The sequence below is a fragment of the Peromyscus maniculatus genome, chromosome 1 (genome assembly GCF_049852395.1).
Source record: "Peromyscus maniculatus bairdii isolate BWxNUB_F1_BW_parent chromosome 1, HU_Pman_BW_mat_3.1, whole genome shotgun sequence".
NCBI classification, from domain to species: Eukaryota; Metazoa; Chordata; class Mammalia; order Rodentia; family Cricetidae; genus Peromyscus; species Peromyscus maniculatus.
In genome coordinates this window covers 162,838,669-162,854,892 of record NC_134852.1, presented here as the reverse complement: position 1 = coordinate 162,854,892, position 16,224 = coordinate 162,838,669, and the positions used below count along the sequence as shown (strand labels likewise).

Below are 16,224 nucleotides of genomic sequence, written 5' to 3'. Positions count from 1 at the left end.
CTGGTCTGGGTGCTTCTCCCTGCAGCAGCCTTATCTGCATAGGGCCTGCTTGCCTTGGTTACCTGAAAGGCCTGGGTTGTCTAAGTCATAGGAAACCATGTTCTTATATCACAGTAGGTTTAAAGAGATTCCTCTATACCCAGGGGCAGATCCCTGCCAAGAATGAGCTCATAGCCCCTTCTGCCTACACTCAAGATGTGTCCTAAAGGAAGGGACAGGAGAAGGCCAAGCCATGAGCATAGTCTGGCCAAGGTGAACATCACACAGGAGACAGTCATTCAAAATGGGTTATTGAGTTACATCATTTGACCCGCCCTTTTAAAGCAGGAGTAGGTCTCCCCTCTCCTAGCCCAGTACAAACTCCAAAGGCACTTGCTCCCCCACACCTCAAACAACAAAAAATTTCCAAGAGTCACCTACCTGGGACACAAGTACAGCAATCTGACTGTGGGGGAGTCTTGCAGGGACCAGGGGGACACTCCGGGGAGATACAAGACACGTTTCCAGCCTGAGGAGGCAAAGGATGGTAGTGGGGACAAGGGTAGGGCCAGGTTCTCTGTCAACCACACCTTTAATCCCAGCACCTGGGAGGCAAAAGCAGGCAGATCTCCCTGAGTTTGAGGCTAGCCTGGTCTACATCACAAGTTTCAGGCCATCAAGGGCTACTTGAGACTTTTCTTTTTTATAAAAGATAGATAGATAGATAGATAGATAGATAGATAGATAGATAGATAGATAGATAGATAGACAAATAGATAGATAATTTCAAGTTAGGAGCTGGAGAGATGGCTCTGTGGTTAAAAACACTTACACTTTCTACTCTTCAAAGGAACAGGCGTTTGTTTCCCAGAACTCACATCAGGCAGCTCACAATAGCCCTTAACTCTAGCTGCAAGAGATCCGATACCTTATTCTGGTCTCTGAACACCCCTGCTCACATACACAATAATCATGGGGTTGGGGAAATGGCTCAGTGGCTGAGAGCACTTCTTGCTCCTGCAGAAGAACCAGGTTCAGTTCCCAGAACCCCCAGGGTATCTCACAACCATCTGTAACTCCAGTCCCAGGGGATCTGACACCCTCTCTTCTAGCCTCCAAGGACACCAGGCACCAAGGGCACCAGGCATAGACACATATGTAACCAAAACACTCATACACAGGAAAATACATAAATAAATCTTTTTTTTTTTTTTAGCCTGCACGTATGTCTCTGCCAGGTGCCAGATCCTCTGGAACTGGAGTTACAGACAGTTGTGAGCTGTCATGTGGGTGCTGGAAATCAAATCTAGGTCTTCTGAAAGAGCAGCTGGTGCTCTTAACCACTGAGCCATCTCTCCAGCCCATAAATAATTTTTTAATAAATAATTTAAAAGTCAAAATAGCTGGGCGTTGGTGGTGCACGCCTTTAATCCCAGCACTCGGGAGGCGGAGGCAGGCGGATCTCTGTGAGTTCGAGGCCAGCCTGGGCTACCAAGTGAGCTCCAGGAAAGGCGCAAAGCTACACAGAGAAACCCTGTCTCGAAAAACCAAAAAAAAAAAAAAAAAAAAAAAAAAGTCAAAATAATAAAGTACTTTTATTTGAGAGAGAATCTCACAGCCCAAGCTGTCCTGTCTTGGAACTCAATATGTAGATCATGCTGGCCTCAAAATCACAGAGATCTGTCTGCCTCTGCCTCTTAAGTACTAGGATTAAAGACATGCCACCATACCCGACACAAAATACATCTTTAAAAACAATTTTGAAGTTAAAATTTAAAAAAAAACTCTCCAACATTAGGGTCATCTAGACCTGAGTTCCAGTGTCTATGTCTGTTGCAGAATATTAATTTGACTATGTAAAGATGTGTTACATTTGTTTATGTTGTGGAATATTACTTTAACTAGGCAAAGATGTGTTACATTTGTTTATACTGCATTTAACTATGTAAAGATACGTTGCTGTTGTACCTTGCCTGCCTAGGTAAGGCACATTTATTAGATTGGTCTAATCAAAAAGCAGAATGGCCAATAGCTAGGCAGAAGAGAGACAGACAGGGAAGGCAGGCAGGGGGAACAGGAGGAGGAATTTGGGCTGAGGGAGAATGGAGTAAAGCATACAGAATGAAAAAAAGGTAAAAGTCCCAAGGCAAAACATAGACGAAAAGAAACAGGTTAATTTAAATTATCAGAGCTAGCAAGAAACGAACCTAAGGTAAGGCCGAGCTTTCATAACTAATAAGTCTCCGTGTCATGATTTGGGAGCTGGTTGGTGGTCCCAAAGAAAGCCTGTAACATATGCCTCCATGAACAAGATTTTAGGCAAAGGATATCACATCTCCAGGAGCTTCTACCATGGGCCTCACTACATAAAAATGGGAGAATGCACACAAGTTCCTAGTCTCTGCATGCTTAGCACACAGGAAGAGCTGGATGAATGCTACCGGCATTCTGTGTGTCCCTGATCATACACCACCCTATCCACCATTGTGGCCGGCCATGTTTAAAGATGGACAGAGGGTGGCAGCAAGGATTGGTATTCAAAGCCTATAACAGACCTCAGTTCAAACCTCAGCTCCACCAGCTCCCAGCCTCCATCTCTGAATCTGTAGATCAGGGACAGTATTGCCCACCCTGCACTTGCTGGGAGCCTCTGGTTAGGGAACAGAGGAAGGGCACCAAGCCTGTGCCTGACATACAGTGGGTGTTCAAAATCAAATGCATACAAGCAGCATCTGGCACAGTAAATGCTTATGATTACTCTTTGAGGAGTGAACTTGCTAGAAGCAGAAATACTCTTAAGAAGGCCAGGGAGCTTAGTGAGGCTGCTCTCCCCCACATGGACACCTTTGTTGTGGTAATAAATATTTTGCCTGGAGAAAACTTCCCTGGTGAAGTTCCTGAGACAGTTCCATCCTTTCCCTTCCCAAACAGGTGGACCCTGTTCTGCCCTGGCTCTCTCACGCACAGCACACACAGCCTCCCAAGTCCATTGGCCAGATGGATGCTTCTCTGACCCTCTCAAGCTGTTTAGACCCAAAGCCCTGAAGCAAGCTCCCTTCAACATCCAGTCTGCACCCCTCCTTGACAACACCCAAAGGCTGAGAAGACAGCCGGTGGGGATCTCAGGTTGCTCACCAGGCAGACACACACAGTGCAGTTCTCCTCCGGAGGTGAAAACACTTCCCCTTCTTCCCGGATGGCACCACTGTGAAAGCAGCCTTAGAAAGACAAACGAGATGGGGACATCAGCCTCCTCCAAGAGGAGGAAACCCGAGGTCTCCACTTTTCCAGGAGTCATTGTTAGGATCCTGCCCTCACTCCCGCACATGCACAGGTCGCGGTCTTGCGTCTTCCATCATCAGTGTACACTGTCGACTACGAATGTGCCTTAAAAAGCCGGCTGCAGACCCCACGCTCTTTCTCTGCTCTCCGCTCCCTGCTTGCTCTGCTCTGCTCCCCTCTTCCCCCACCCCACCATCTTTCTCTCTCACCAGGCCTGGTCCCCCGCCCCCCCTTCCTCCTAATAAAGCTCTGAATACTGATACTGGGTCATGACCGTGACCTTTCCACGCCACCATCAGTGCCAATTATCCTTTCAATAATACTTCTGGAACCCCCTCTCACCACCCCAGCAATGGCAGACATAGGTTCCTTGAACTAAGTGGTCCTAGGACCTCTGGGAAACAATACAGGAGTGACATGCAAGATCAAGCGGCTCTGAGAGTGTTCATTCAAGCGTGTCTTGAGAAAGCATCGTTTTATTCCCATCACACAGGACAGCTTAGGTTCCAAATGGGGAATTCTAGCTCCATTTCCCCAAGCGGTCTTGCCTATGCCACCTTGCCTCTCTGCAACTCAGCTATTTTTACCATAAAATGGAAATATCGCCAGGCAGTGGTGGTGCACACCTTTAATCCCAACACTTGGGAGGCAGAGGCAGGTGGATCTCTGAATTCGAGGCCAGCCTGGTCTACAGAGTGAGTTCCAGGACAGCTAAAGCTACACAGAGAAACCCTGTCTCGAAAAACAAAAACAAACAGAAAAACAAAATGTAAATATCACTATGTACCCAGCAAGAGACCTGAAATGATCCACAATCTTGGTTATAAAGAGAACTCAGTTCTTTCCACCAGGGCCCTATAAGAACCAATACAGGCACTTCTTTGCCAAACTCTGGGGCGGGGGATTGTTTTTATGGTGATGCAGATTGAATCAGGACCTACCTTACACATACTAGGCGAGCACTAAGCCCCAGCCCCAGCCTGGGCCTGGGAGGAAGGCGAAATGACTGTCCTCCAGCAATCCAAGGGCAGGTGGGACAGGGGAAGGGGCAACAGAATGGATGTGGACTCATGGAAGGAAGGAAGGAATGAACCAAGGAGGAAGGGAAGGAGGGAGGGAGGGAAGGAGGGAAGGAGGGAGGGAGGGAAGGAGGGAAGGAGGGAGGGAGGGCAGGCCAAGAAGGGTGGCCTGATTAATGTTTCTCCTTTGAGACACGCTGTTTTCAAAGTGAGATTCCAGATCACTAGTTTGTCTGTTCTCAGACCCACCCCTGAACCTCCAATCAGAATCGGCCTCCCAGGTGACTCCAAGATCCGATTGTGCGGAAAGTTGAATAATAAATAGCCCTTGGGCTTCAAGAGGCTAGGGAGAGAAAGAGCAGGGCTGGGTCCCTCCCCATCAGCTCTTACCAGTGCAAGAGGGGCAGCATCCCCCATCTCTGGGGGGGATCGGATGGGAACAGGTGGTGTTGCATCTCACTTTTCCACAGGTCACCTCTCCATCCTGGACACACAAGCTGGAGTTGCAGTCACAGTCAGACCCCAGACACTCCACCAGGGCAGCCCGGGGGACTTCACACCTACCTGGCACAAGCACTGAGAACAGCCAGGTTGGCTCCAGCGGCTCCCCGATTCATATGTGGCTCCCTGGTGCCGGCAGGAAGAGAGCCCTGTTCCCAGACTTGTGCCTTCCGGGCCCCTGGGTAAGGAAGGGGTCCCTACTGCCTCCCCCTGGAGGAGTGAGGGGGGTCCGAGGGTCCCCGGGAGGGAAGAACTTGGCCCTGGGGTGGATAGCAACTGTGTGGGAAAGAATGTGGGTAGGGCCAGGGTGGTAGATGGCTGATGGGTTGTTCTGACTCCAGTGGGGTATCCTGGGGCCCCTGGGGGAGGGCTGTGTCCTGGGGACAAGGCAGGCCGGCCTGCCTCCGGAAGGAGCAGGGACATCTTAGCAGGGTGCTGCCGGGGCTGCAGGATGGCAGATGGAGCCAGAACGGCCTTCGGGAAAGCTGAAATGGAAACACAGGGTCTCCTGAGGGAGGCAGCAGGGGCAGGAAGTGGGGTTCTGGGGTCCTAGATTGGCCCAGCAGTTTCCTCATCAACATAATGTAGCCAGCTGTGAACTACTGGCCACGGTGACAGTCACAAGGGAAGAAGGCAGGGAAAACACTAATGGGCAAGAAAAGATCCCAAGCCCGCAGCAAGGGGTCCAACAGCGCCGAGATTCACCTGCGCTCCCTTTCTTAATAGCTACAAAGGGAACACAAGTTTCCTAAGACTAGACCTCCAGGGTCCATCCTGGGAACAAGTCTCCCCAGTTGCTAGGGGCTGGGGTCTGTGTGCCCTGCTTCCCACCTAGCTCTGGCTTCCCTGCAGGGGCTCGGGCTCAGGATGAGGGGTCAGGGCAGGTTCTCTCCAGCGTCACAACAGACTGCCCCCACTGTGGGAGGAGGATCCTGCCCCCACATATGTACTTGGAAGCTCAGTGGGAATTTTCCCTACGGATGAGCATCCCCTCGCCAGGGGGATGGAGAATCCCTGAGGGCCTGTGTCACACCTTTCTTCCTTCATCATTATTGGTTTGTTTGGGTTCGGTTCGGTTCTTTCTTTTTACCGTGTGTGTGCAATGTCTGGGAGCAGTGAAAAGAGGAAAGGATTGGATAGAGACGTCTTGGCGCTGGAGAGCCTTCTCAGGGCTTAAGAGCACTGCCTTCTCTTGCAGACGACCAGGCTCAGTTCCTGCAGCCACATGGCGGCTCACAACCATCCATAACCCCAGTCCCAGGAGCTCAGACACCCCCTTCTGGCCCTCCTAGAGCACATGGTACACATACATACCGTCAGGTAAAACACTCATAATCCACATAAAATAAAATAAACAACCTTTTTATTTAAAAAAAAAAAAAAAAAAAAAAAAAAACAGGCTAGAGGGATGGCTCACTGGTTAAGGGCGCTAGCTGCTCTTGCAGAGGACTCAGGTTCAGTTCCCAGCACCTATTTGCTGCTGTAACTCCGGTGTTAGGGGATCTGACACCCCCTTCTGACCTCCACAGGCACCAGGCACACACACATAAGCAGGCAAAACATTCATATGCATAAAACTTTTTTGTAAATAAACTTTAAAAATGTAAAATGGAAAGAGAAAGGAAGGAAGAAAGTGGGGATATTGGAAATGACAAAAGGACTGGACAAAGGGGGGGGATTAAAGAAGGGGTCCGGCACAGAGGTGGGGCCTGTGGTTAGGGGTGAGGCCTGGTACCACAAGGGCAAACCAAGATCTAAAGTGTGGCCTGGAGCCAGGGGAACAGGGACAAGATCTATGGGGTAGGGTCTTGTGCCGAGAAGGCAGGACGAAGGTCTAGAGGGCAGGGTCGGGGCCTGGTGCTCACCTTCACAGGACACACGGTCAGCTCGAACTCACCTTCACAGGACACACGGTCATCTCGAACTCACCTTCACAGGACACACGGTCAGCTCGAAGCCTGAAGCCGGGTCTGCAACTGCACAGGAAGCTGCCCACTGTGTTATGGCAGGCGTGGTGACAGGCTCGCCTCTCATGCGGTCGCCGACACTCGTTCACATCTGTGGAAGAGCCTCACTGCCTCACCTTGGCCATGGAGCCCTTTCTCCTCCCATCCGGAACTCAAGAGACGGGCAGAGTTCCCCTGGAATTCTTATAGAGTCCATCCCCACTCCAGGGGGCAAGACGTGACTCAGAATGCTGGGAATAGGGCTGGTATTTATCAGCAGTAGCCTTGGAAACTTCATGTATCCAGTGGGTGGGTGTGTATCTTATTCTCAGGACAAATAAGTGCTCAACCCTGGTGCAAATCTCAGACCCATACCTTCTGCAGTCTGGCATTCTTTGGTAAACAGTGTCTTAAAACTCATTATCCTGCTCAAAGCAGGCTCAAGACAAATACCTCTAGTACAAGGTCTTTTCCAAGCTCGTGGGACCCCACTTTTGACCCATGAACCAAACATGGTAATCCCTTTCTGGAAATTTCTAATAGGCTGAGAAAACAGGAGTCTCTTTCTAAACAAAAGGATCCAAAACATGAAGTACTTTGTTTACCCTAGGAGCAAAGGCAGCCTAGAAAATGGGTGAGCAGAGAGGAGTCCTTAACGTGTATCTGGGAGAGCAGTGATAAGAATATAGCAGAATGAAAGAAGACCTAGCCAGGAACGCCCAGCTTGGGGTCTTTCATGCAGAGTGATGTCATCAAGCATGGGATGGGAGTACTCTGAGCAGAGGATCCACAAGACCGGAAGGTCCAAATGTTGGTCTTCCCAGATTCCAGACTGACCTGTCCATCTTCCTGATTAACAGCCTAAGTGTATCACCGGCAGGCTGCAGATCTCACCTACACAGGAGTGCCTGTTGCCGTGGAGGTGGAAGCCGGCGCGGCAGGAGCATTTATAACTGCCAATGCTGTTCTTACATCTCTGCTGGCAGGGAGTTCCCAGGCACTCATCGGTGTCTGTGAGGGGAGAAGATGAAGCTGGCACCCATCTCTCAACAGGGCTTAAACTCCTCCCATCCCCCTCTCTCACTCCACTCAGGGCCATGGAGACCATCTTTCCAAACTTCTCCGCCCTCACCATCTCGTCCCAGCCCAACCCACCTTGTCTCTAGGCTGGAGAGCAGATGCAGCCTCCCTGAGTCCTCTGCCTCTGCCTCTGTTCTTCCCGAACCATCATCCCATAATAGTCTCTAGGAGGTCCTCTCCCAAGGTCATCTGCAAGGGGCCACTCTCGGCTCCAAACCTCTCAGGGCCCTCACCCACAATAAGCAGCATTCATGAGACCGTTAAATATGCTATGGGGGCCAGTGAAATGGCTCAGCAGACAAAGGTGCCTCCCTCCAAACCTGTGAGTTAGATCCCTGGGACCCACACACGATAAAAGAACTCCCAGAAGTTGTTCTCTGCCCCCCCCCCCATGCACACTCCAATGTAAGAAAAATAAACAAATAAAACAAACACAGCTATGGACAGACAGTCCCAGCCACCACCTTGTTTATTTTCCCACATCTTCTAAACACATCCCATTCTTGTCTGTCTGTTTGTTTGTTTGTTTGTTTGTTTGTTTGTTTGAGACAGAGTTTCTCTGTGTAGTTTTGGTGCCTGTCCTGGATCTTGCTCTGTAGAGCAAGCTGGCCTCGAACTCACAGAGATCCGCCTGGCTCCGCCTCCTGAGTGCTGGGATTAAAGGCGTGTGCCACCACCGCCCGGCTAACACATCCCATTCTTATGGCCCTCCCCTTGGACTCATAGTCTGTCTGCCCCAATGTCTTTCCCTCTTGTCTGAACAGAAAAGAAGTCTTCTGTGGACTTAAAAACTTTCCTCTACAGAGCCTCCCACATAGAAACTTCCCCAGGCTGTTTGAAGCTGGGGAAAAAGAAAAAAATTAAACTAGAGATAACCTCCCTGTTTGTCAGCAGAAGAACTCATAAGCTATGGGACACTTGCACCACAGAGAACCAAGCAGCAGTTTAAAAACAACAACAAAAACAGATCTATCTGGTCTGCTCACCTGATGTGGGAAGAGCCTTTAAGAGCAATCAGCTGCTCAGGGAAAAGAAATTGGAAAAGCAACTGGGATGAGACCCCCCCAGCTCCAATGTGATTGTGGGTAAATTGCTTAACTGTGTGAAGTCTCAGAGTTCTTCTCAGTGAGATGGAGATAAACAGTGTCCACTTCCTAACTGTATGGATGGAAATGCTTAGCCTGGCGCCCAGCATGGGCAAGTTTGGTCATTAATAAGCCTGTATAGATGCACATGTAGAACATGTGGCTGAGAGAGGCAGGCAGGCAGGCAGGGCCTCGAGACGGAAAGTTCACACTGAAAGCTAGCTTCCCAAGGTGCAAGTGCTTCGGAGGTAGGGCTCTGGGGGATAATTAGGGTTAGATGACGTCACAGGGTGGGGCCTTAATGATGATGGATTAATGCCCTTAGAAGAGTCATCAAAGCACCCTGTGTCCCTCCCTCTCAACATCTTGGGCGGACACAGCAAGAGCATCTTCTTCACACCAGAGGAACCCACGCAAAGCTAGCCAGTACCTTGGCCTTAGACGGTGGCTCTGCAGGGGCTGAGAACAAATTCCTGTGGTCTAAGCAGCAACTCAAGCAGACTAGGAAAGCAGGGCTCTCTAGGGTGGGCAGAGGAGGGCGATGGGAGAGAGGACCTGAGGCTCACACCATAGTGCTCAAGATTCTTAGATCTGTTGAAATTTCACATGCAGAGAAAATAATAGCACAGACTCAAGGGGCTTATTTTGTCTCCTCTGCCTTGTTGTGTGACTGTGATGAGAATCTTCCTCCATCTTGGTACCTCCTGCCCTGGGGGCATCTGCCCCTTGTTCTCCCTGGGACGGTTCCTTCATCCCCATCCTTCCTATGACGGAAGCAGATTTTAGAGCATCTTGGTTCAGAGCAAGTCCACCATGAATGCTGGGCATGGGCATAGGGGCACACGCCTATAATTCCAGCACTTGGGAGTCAAAGGCAGGTTCAAGGCCAGCATGGTCTACAAAGAGAGTTCCAGGACAGCCAGGGATATGTAGGGAGATTCTGTCTCAAAGAAACAAAACAAAAGAGTCCACCATGATGGACTTAAACCCTAAGTCCCACCCCTTACAAACAGAACGGATGTGAGTGAACCTTCGTTTTTCCCCAGTAAAGCGGGAATTACACAGCATCCTTCTCAGAGGACTTGGCACAGAGGATGCATCTTCCGGACCTGGCAGGGCCTAGAAGCCGCTCCCGACACCTCTGCCCCGCTCACCTTGGCAGCTATGACGATCAGCGGACAGCTGCATGCCTGGCCCACACTCGCACACGAAACCACCTTCCGTGTTCACACAGTGGCCCTCACAAGATGAGCTTAAACACTCGTCAATGTCTGAGAAAAGAAAATCCTTACTCCAACTGTGGCTGTGACTCCAGGAAAAGGGACCCCAGTTTTGAGGGGTCATGTGTGGAAGATGGAGCATCCATCAGCAAAGTGCCATGGCCATGAGGGGAGCCCCAGAAAGAGGAGATAAAAGGACAGAGGAACTGACCCCTACTCTTAACCCAGGTTAAATGGTGGGAAAGCATGCCTGAGGAGAACCATTTTGATGGTCCTTATGGGGCGACCTTCAGGTCCCCAAAATGACAGGGCCCAGTGAACAGTGTCATCCACTAGATGTTCACTGAGCACCAGGTGTGAGCAGGAGACTCAGGGAGGGGCTACTGACTGCCTCGGACAGGACATCGTGGCTCCAAGGCCCAGAGGGTGACATACGCCCTGCTCAGGAATAACCTGCCACAGCAGGCGTGTCCTGGAAGAGAGTGGGGTTAGGAGAATCAGGAGCATGGAGAGCCTTTTCTGAGTGGGGAAGGGTTTGAGGACCTGGGAATAGCTGCTGGGCTCTCTGGAACTGCACTGAGCCCCCCAACAGCCACCACTGTCCTCCACATGCATGTCATAACACACATACATAAATAAATGGGGGAGGGGGAGGAAATGCCATCATGAAACCTGTTACTTTGAATACTAAGCTAAAATTCAGTTTAACAAAAACTCCAGTAACTGCAGCCCCGATTTCATGAAGAACACATACATATAAACCTTATATACACATCTACACACAAGAGCATGTACATGCCCAGATAAAGGAACAGAGAAAGCACTTCGTTTTGGTAGGAACACTCTGAGTGGGACTCAAGGAAACATTCACTTTCAACTTTCTACTTACTTTCACATGCTTCCAAATGAGTTCTCATTTACTTTACTAGTCCGTGGGAAAGCAGTAGAGTTTACTGTTAAAACTTCAAAAAGGGCAGCGTCATGGCGCACACCTTAAAACCCCAACACTGGGAGGTAGAGACAGGGGGATCTCTGTGAGTTTGAGGCCAGCCTGGTCTACATAGTTTGAGCCTCTCTCAAGATAAACAAACAAACACATTCCAAAAAGGGACAAAGCAGATGGCTGAATAGGTAAAGGGCCTGCCATACAAACCTGAGCTCAGGTTCCCCAGAATCCACATGAAAGCTGGGCACAAACAGCACATGCCTCCTGTAACCCCAGCTTTGGGGGATGCAGGGCATGGATACTCACTGGTCAGCCCAGACAAATCAACAAGCTCTAGGTTTAGTGAGAGACCCTGACTCAAAAACTAAGGTAGAGGGCCATGGAGGGAGACACCTAATGTTGATTCTGGCCTCCACATGCCTGTGGACACATGTACCTGCACATGTACATACACCACATATACTTATATTTTTGGTTGTGAGCCTAGCCTTTAATGGCTGAGCCATCTCTCCAGCCCACACCACATATACAAACAAACACAAAACACCTCCAACCAGGCTTTTGCCTCTGAAGAGATGGACAAGAAATTGGTCATAGCAACCATCTCTGACAGAGGTCACACACTCTGCCTACAGTGACTTAAAATCAAGAAAATAAATAATAGGAGCTGGAAAGATGCCTCGGCTATTGAGAGCACTTGTTCTTGCAGAGGACCCAGGCTCAGTTCCCAGCACCCATGTGGAAGCTCACAACCAGCTGGGACTCGGTTCCGAGGGATCAGATGCCCTCTTCTGTCCTCTTCGGGCACTCCACACACATGGTGTATATTCATGCAGGCAAAATGCCTGTACACATAAAATAATAATAAAAACATTTTTAAACCATCCCACAACATAAAAAAGAAAACAAATAATACTTTGACAAAATAGTGACTGAGTTTTAGTTCCCTCCGTTTTCAGTGTCTGCTGACTCCAATCCTGTCTCCATGTTCCTCTGAGCCCAGCACCCTGGACTTTCTTAGACACTGCCCCTGTTACATTGGGACTGTCCTTATCCTTGTCCCCCTGCCCCATATTTGGAAACTCTCCGATAGCAGCCACTATTTGGTCACCTGTCACCTCAATCCCAACTCTGCTCCTGCCTATAAATACATGTGAAATAATAGGAAGACGGTACCCTTGGATTGCTGGACTCTAGCTGGCCCAGGGAGGAGATGCCATTCCACCCTCCCCCTCCCCATCCCAGGCCTCTCACCTGCACACCTGATACCAACAGCTGTCTCAGTCATCAAGAAGCCCACAGGGCACACTCGGGCTACCTCCTGACAGCCACCGTGGTTACAGGTGAGATCACAGCCATACTCCCCGCAGGATCCATGGGCTTCTAAAACACACAGCACGGAAGTGGGCCGTGTCAACAAAGCAGCATCATCGCAGGTGGCAGTCTGGCCTCTCAGATGTCCTAAGGCTCCTCCTGAATTCTGTTGCAGGGGGTAGTGTTGGCAGAGGGACAGCAAACAGATCTCCCGTCCACGTCTACTGCTTACTAGCCATGTGGATGGTTAATATCGATTGTCAGCTTCCCAGGATCTTGAGTCAAATGGGAGGAAACCTCTGGGCATGTCTCTGAAGGAGTTGCTAGACTGGGTTGAGATGGGGAGACCCACTCTAACTGTGGAAGGCAAACATTCCACAGGTTGGGAGCCGAACGGAATACAAATGAGAAATTGAGCCAAGCAATGGCATTCAGCTCTTGGTGCGTCCTGACTGTGAGTTGCCTGGCTCTTCTGGTGCCGGGCCTTCTCTGCCCTGATGGACTATAAGCCCAAATTAACTTCTCCTCCTCTGAGCTGCTTTGCTTAGCTGTTTTGTTACAGCTGCAACAAATGTAGCTAATGCATCAAGGGACCCAGGAAAAGCCAATACTTCTTTGTCTCAGCCTCAACAGTCAAAGAGGTATGGGAATGCCTACCTAAGTGGGCGTCTTGAAGGTGCTACGCTAGAACCTATCTCAAGTACCCAATGTCAGGCACATAATCTTCATGTGAATTGGTGGTCCCCCATCAGCCATTGTCCATCCTGGTTACCTGGGCAAGTGGCCCCTTGCTCTCCATCCTGGCAGGAACAGACATTGGGGGCGATGCAGATGCCACTCCCACAGCCAAAGGAGCAGAGGGCTGAGGGGAAAAATGCAGGTGAGGGACTGGGCACCGGCAATGCACGGCACTGGTGTGTGCTGAGGAGGCGTGGGTCACAGGGATGGGTACTTACGTAGGGTACAGTGCCCACTGCCCATGGAAGGGGCCCAGCCAGGGCAGCAGCCACTCCCAAAGCCGGAAAGGCAGACATGGGGGCCCAGACGACGTCTGCAAGAAAAGAGCACTCTCCACAATCTGCATGGAGAGTAGCAGAATCTCCCAATTCATCCACTGGTCTGTAAGTTAGTTAACAGGGTTCTCAGGACCCCCAGGGAAAAGCAATGGGAAACTCCTAAATGATCCACAATCCCTCCTGGGAGTGAGACTAGACAAAAGCGTAAGAGAATAGATAAAAGCTTCATTGTCTATGTCCTCTTTACTCCCTGAGGACAAGAGCGTCTTATCTGTTCACTTCAACACCTAAAATACCTAATACCTGATCAATAAATGGGAGGCCAGAAAAGGAAGAAAGCAGAAGGTCTGGGTGGCATCCCCTAGGATGCCAACAAGGTACTCAAGGCCAGGCCCAGAAGGGTCTGCCCAAGTAAGAACACCCTATGGAGTATCAGGTGATCTGGAGCCGGTGTCCAAAAACGGCAGGCAGTAAAGCCGGGAATATGCTACTGTCCTCGCTTTCAAAGGACAGACAGGATCCAGGTGATGGGAACTGAGCGTAGTAGTGACCCTAGGAGGGCTCATGGAACCTTGAAGAGGGCCAGGAGAGGGTCCCCGGAAGGACAGCTTCCCTGCTGCAAGCAAAAGAAGACCAGAGAACGGGTATGAAAAGGAGGAAGGAGGGGGCATTCCAGGCAGAGGGGACATCGGCAGGGACTAGAACTCCTTAAGCAAGGGCTGGAGCAAGATTCATGAATCCACTCAAGGCAACAGTCACCAGATGACTTTTCCCACATTCTCAGTCAGAGCTGAAGGGAATTTCCCCCACCAGCCAGAGCACCCTCTCTGTGTCTGTCCCTGTATCGGACACAAAGGATATAGGACAAGATAGGGTTAATAATCTGTGCCAAATGTGGGAAGCTTAGGGGACCATGACAGTACAGGGCACTGTCTCTGGGGCCAAGTCCTTTTTCTTCTCAGAAGACAAATCAGGGCCTGGCAATGATGTCACACACATAGGCATGATGAATGCAACCGTCAAGGAGAGTCCGGCAGCTGGGATCCTCAAAAGAGCTAAACAGCCAAGCCAAAGGGGACTCCGAAAGGGACATGAGGTGCCATCAAAGTGGTAAATGGTAGGATGGGTGCCTGGGGAAGCTGGTGGAGTTCCACCCTCAGGTAGGCAGGGGCAGAGCGCCCACCACAAAGCCCCAAGGCGCTTCTCACGTGCGGTGGTGCCAGGGAGGCAGATGGCGGTAGACTGAGCCTGCGCTGGACTGCTTCAGTCGGCAGGAACTGGCAAGGGGTCCGCGGAACCCACGTGTTGAGCTATAAGCCCTTCCTTTAGGGCTGCCCCCGCTGTGCGCCCCTGGGAAGATGTGGCTGTGGGCCAGACTATCCGCTGACACCGTGTTCCCTTGCCATGAGCATCACGCACACACGATCACCACTCCCTCACCACCCTACTGTGGTGGAGGACTGGGACACCCTTAGGGAGGATTACAGGGCTCGGAAAGACACGCCTCCCGCTTCCTCGGCCTGTGCACACATGCGCAGAAACCAAAGCATAACCCTGAGCCACCGGTGGCTCCAAGGTCCACGGAGTGCGCAGAGCAAGGGACACTGAGAAAAACCTCCAATCCCAAGGCAATGGGTGCAGAAGTGGAGGAGGCCCCGCACTGCCAAAGAAGAAAGCCAGACAGTGGAGACCAGACGGCATGTGCTGGGGTCCCCTAGCCACCGGGTCAGCGCCTTCACTTAGTACTTAGACTCACACGGAGCCGGGATCCCATCTTCCATATGCCCTAGGCAGAGCAGTCCCCAGCCAGGGCCACCTAACTGGCACAAACTGCTCTTTGTCCAGACCCTCTGGTGCGCCTACACCACAGAGGATACTGGTCCTGCGGCTGCCCTCTGCCAGCTCCACGCCGTGGCGCTCGGTGGCTGGGCCGCTGAGAGGCGCTGGGCTCTTACCTCTCTGCCGAGTAGTGCCCGGGCGCCTTCCTCCCGGTGTAGCCTCGGGCTGAAGACCCCAGCAACAGGATCACGATGCAGGCAACACGGAGCAACAGTCCAGCCCACATGACTGGCAGCAGCGCTCCTGGACTCCAGTGGGCTCAGGTCCCCCGCACCGGGGAAGGGGCTGCCGACCTTGTCCCTCCTCCTAGGAACGATCCAATCCCCCCAGCTGGCAGGAGGATCAGGATGCCGAGAAGAGGGCTAGGGTTTGGGGGAGGACTGCCTGGAGAGGCAGGGGGTGGGGGTCCTTGCACCTTGGAGAGAAACACACAAAAGGAGCGCCGCCCGCCGGTGCCTCTCCGGGAGGCGTGGAGCCTGGGGCGGGAGCAAAGATCAGGGACCCCGAGGGCGGGGTTTCACCCTCGGCCCACACCCCCTGCCTGGGTTTGGGAGTCGCCTTCCACAGAGTGACTGAGGGCTTCAGGCCAAAGCCTGGGTTGGAAAGACACTTCAGGAACAAGGTTTTTGGGTTTCTGTGGAACCCAATACATCTGTATTCTCAGAAGGTGAGACTTGGAAACACTCAAACCCAGGACACTGGGTCTCTTGAGACTCTCCCCAAGCTAACCAGCTGGTCTGGACACATGTGTTGGTGGGTTAGTCTGCTCCCCATCCGAAGGGCATTAGCCTGTTTTGAACCCACAGACTACCTTGAGTCAAATGGTTGGATGGACAGCTTCCTGGCCCACTTGGAAGGTAAGAAAGCAGTGGGCAGTTGTTGGCAGTGGAGCCAGGGACACAGAACTAGAACGCTCCATTTTGGCCTCCTTTGCAGCTGGCCCAGGCCAGAAAGAGGTTTAGGTCGAGAAATGTAGAGCTAAGTGATGAATAGGACC

At 51.3% G+C, this 16,224-nt stretch overlaps 1 protein-coding gene across 2 annotated transcripts in view; it reads right to left on the bottom strand.

Moving 5' to 3' along the window:
• The window catches only part of Vwce (von Willebrand factor C and EGF domains), a 29,041-nt gene extending 13,345 nt beyond the window's left edge, over nt 1-15,696 (bottom strand). Inside the window, exons 1-11 of one of the 2 annotated variants that reach the window (XM_006993843.4) lie at nt 15,344-15,696; nt 13,329-13,423; nt 13,145-13,234; nt 12,313-12,441; nt 10,047-10,163; nt 7,622-7,738; nt 6,711-6,839; nt 4,845-5,266; nt 4,671-4,764; nt 3,115-3,197; nt 421-508 (exon numbers count right to left, since the gene is read on the bottom strand). In XM_006993843.4, the coding sequence (XP_006993905.1) occupies nt 421-508; nt 3,115-3,197; nt 4,671-4,764; nt 4,845-5,266; nt 6,711-6,839; nt 7,622-7,738; nt 10,047-10,163; nt 12,313-12,441; nt 13,145-13,234; nt 13,329-13,423; nt 15,344-15,453 (1,474 nt within the window). In that variant the 5' untranslated portion in view covers nt 15,454-15,696. The remainder of the gene's footprint in view (nt 1-420; nt 509-3,114; nt 3,198-4,670; nt 4,765-4,844; nt 5,267-6,710; nt 6,840-7,621; nt 7,739-10,046; nt 10,164-12,312; nt 12,442-13,144; nt 13,235-13,328; nt 13,424-15,343) is intronic. The other variant, XM_076559625.1, reaches the window with a different exon arrangement.
• Between the last annotated feature and the right edge of the window lie 528 nt (nt 15,697-16,224).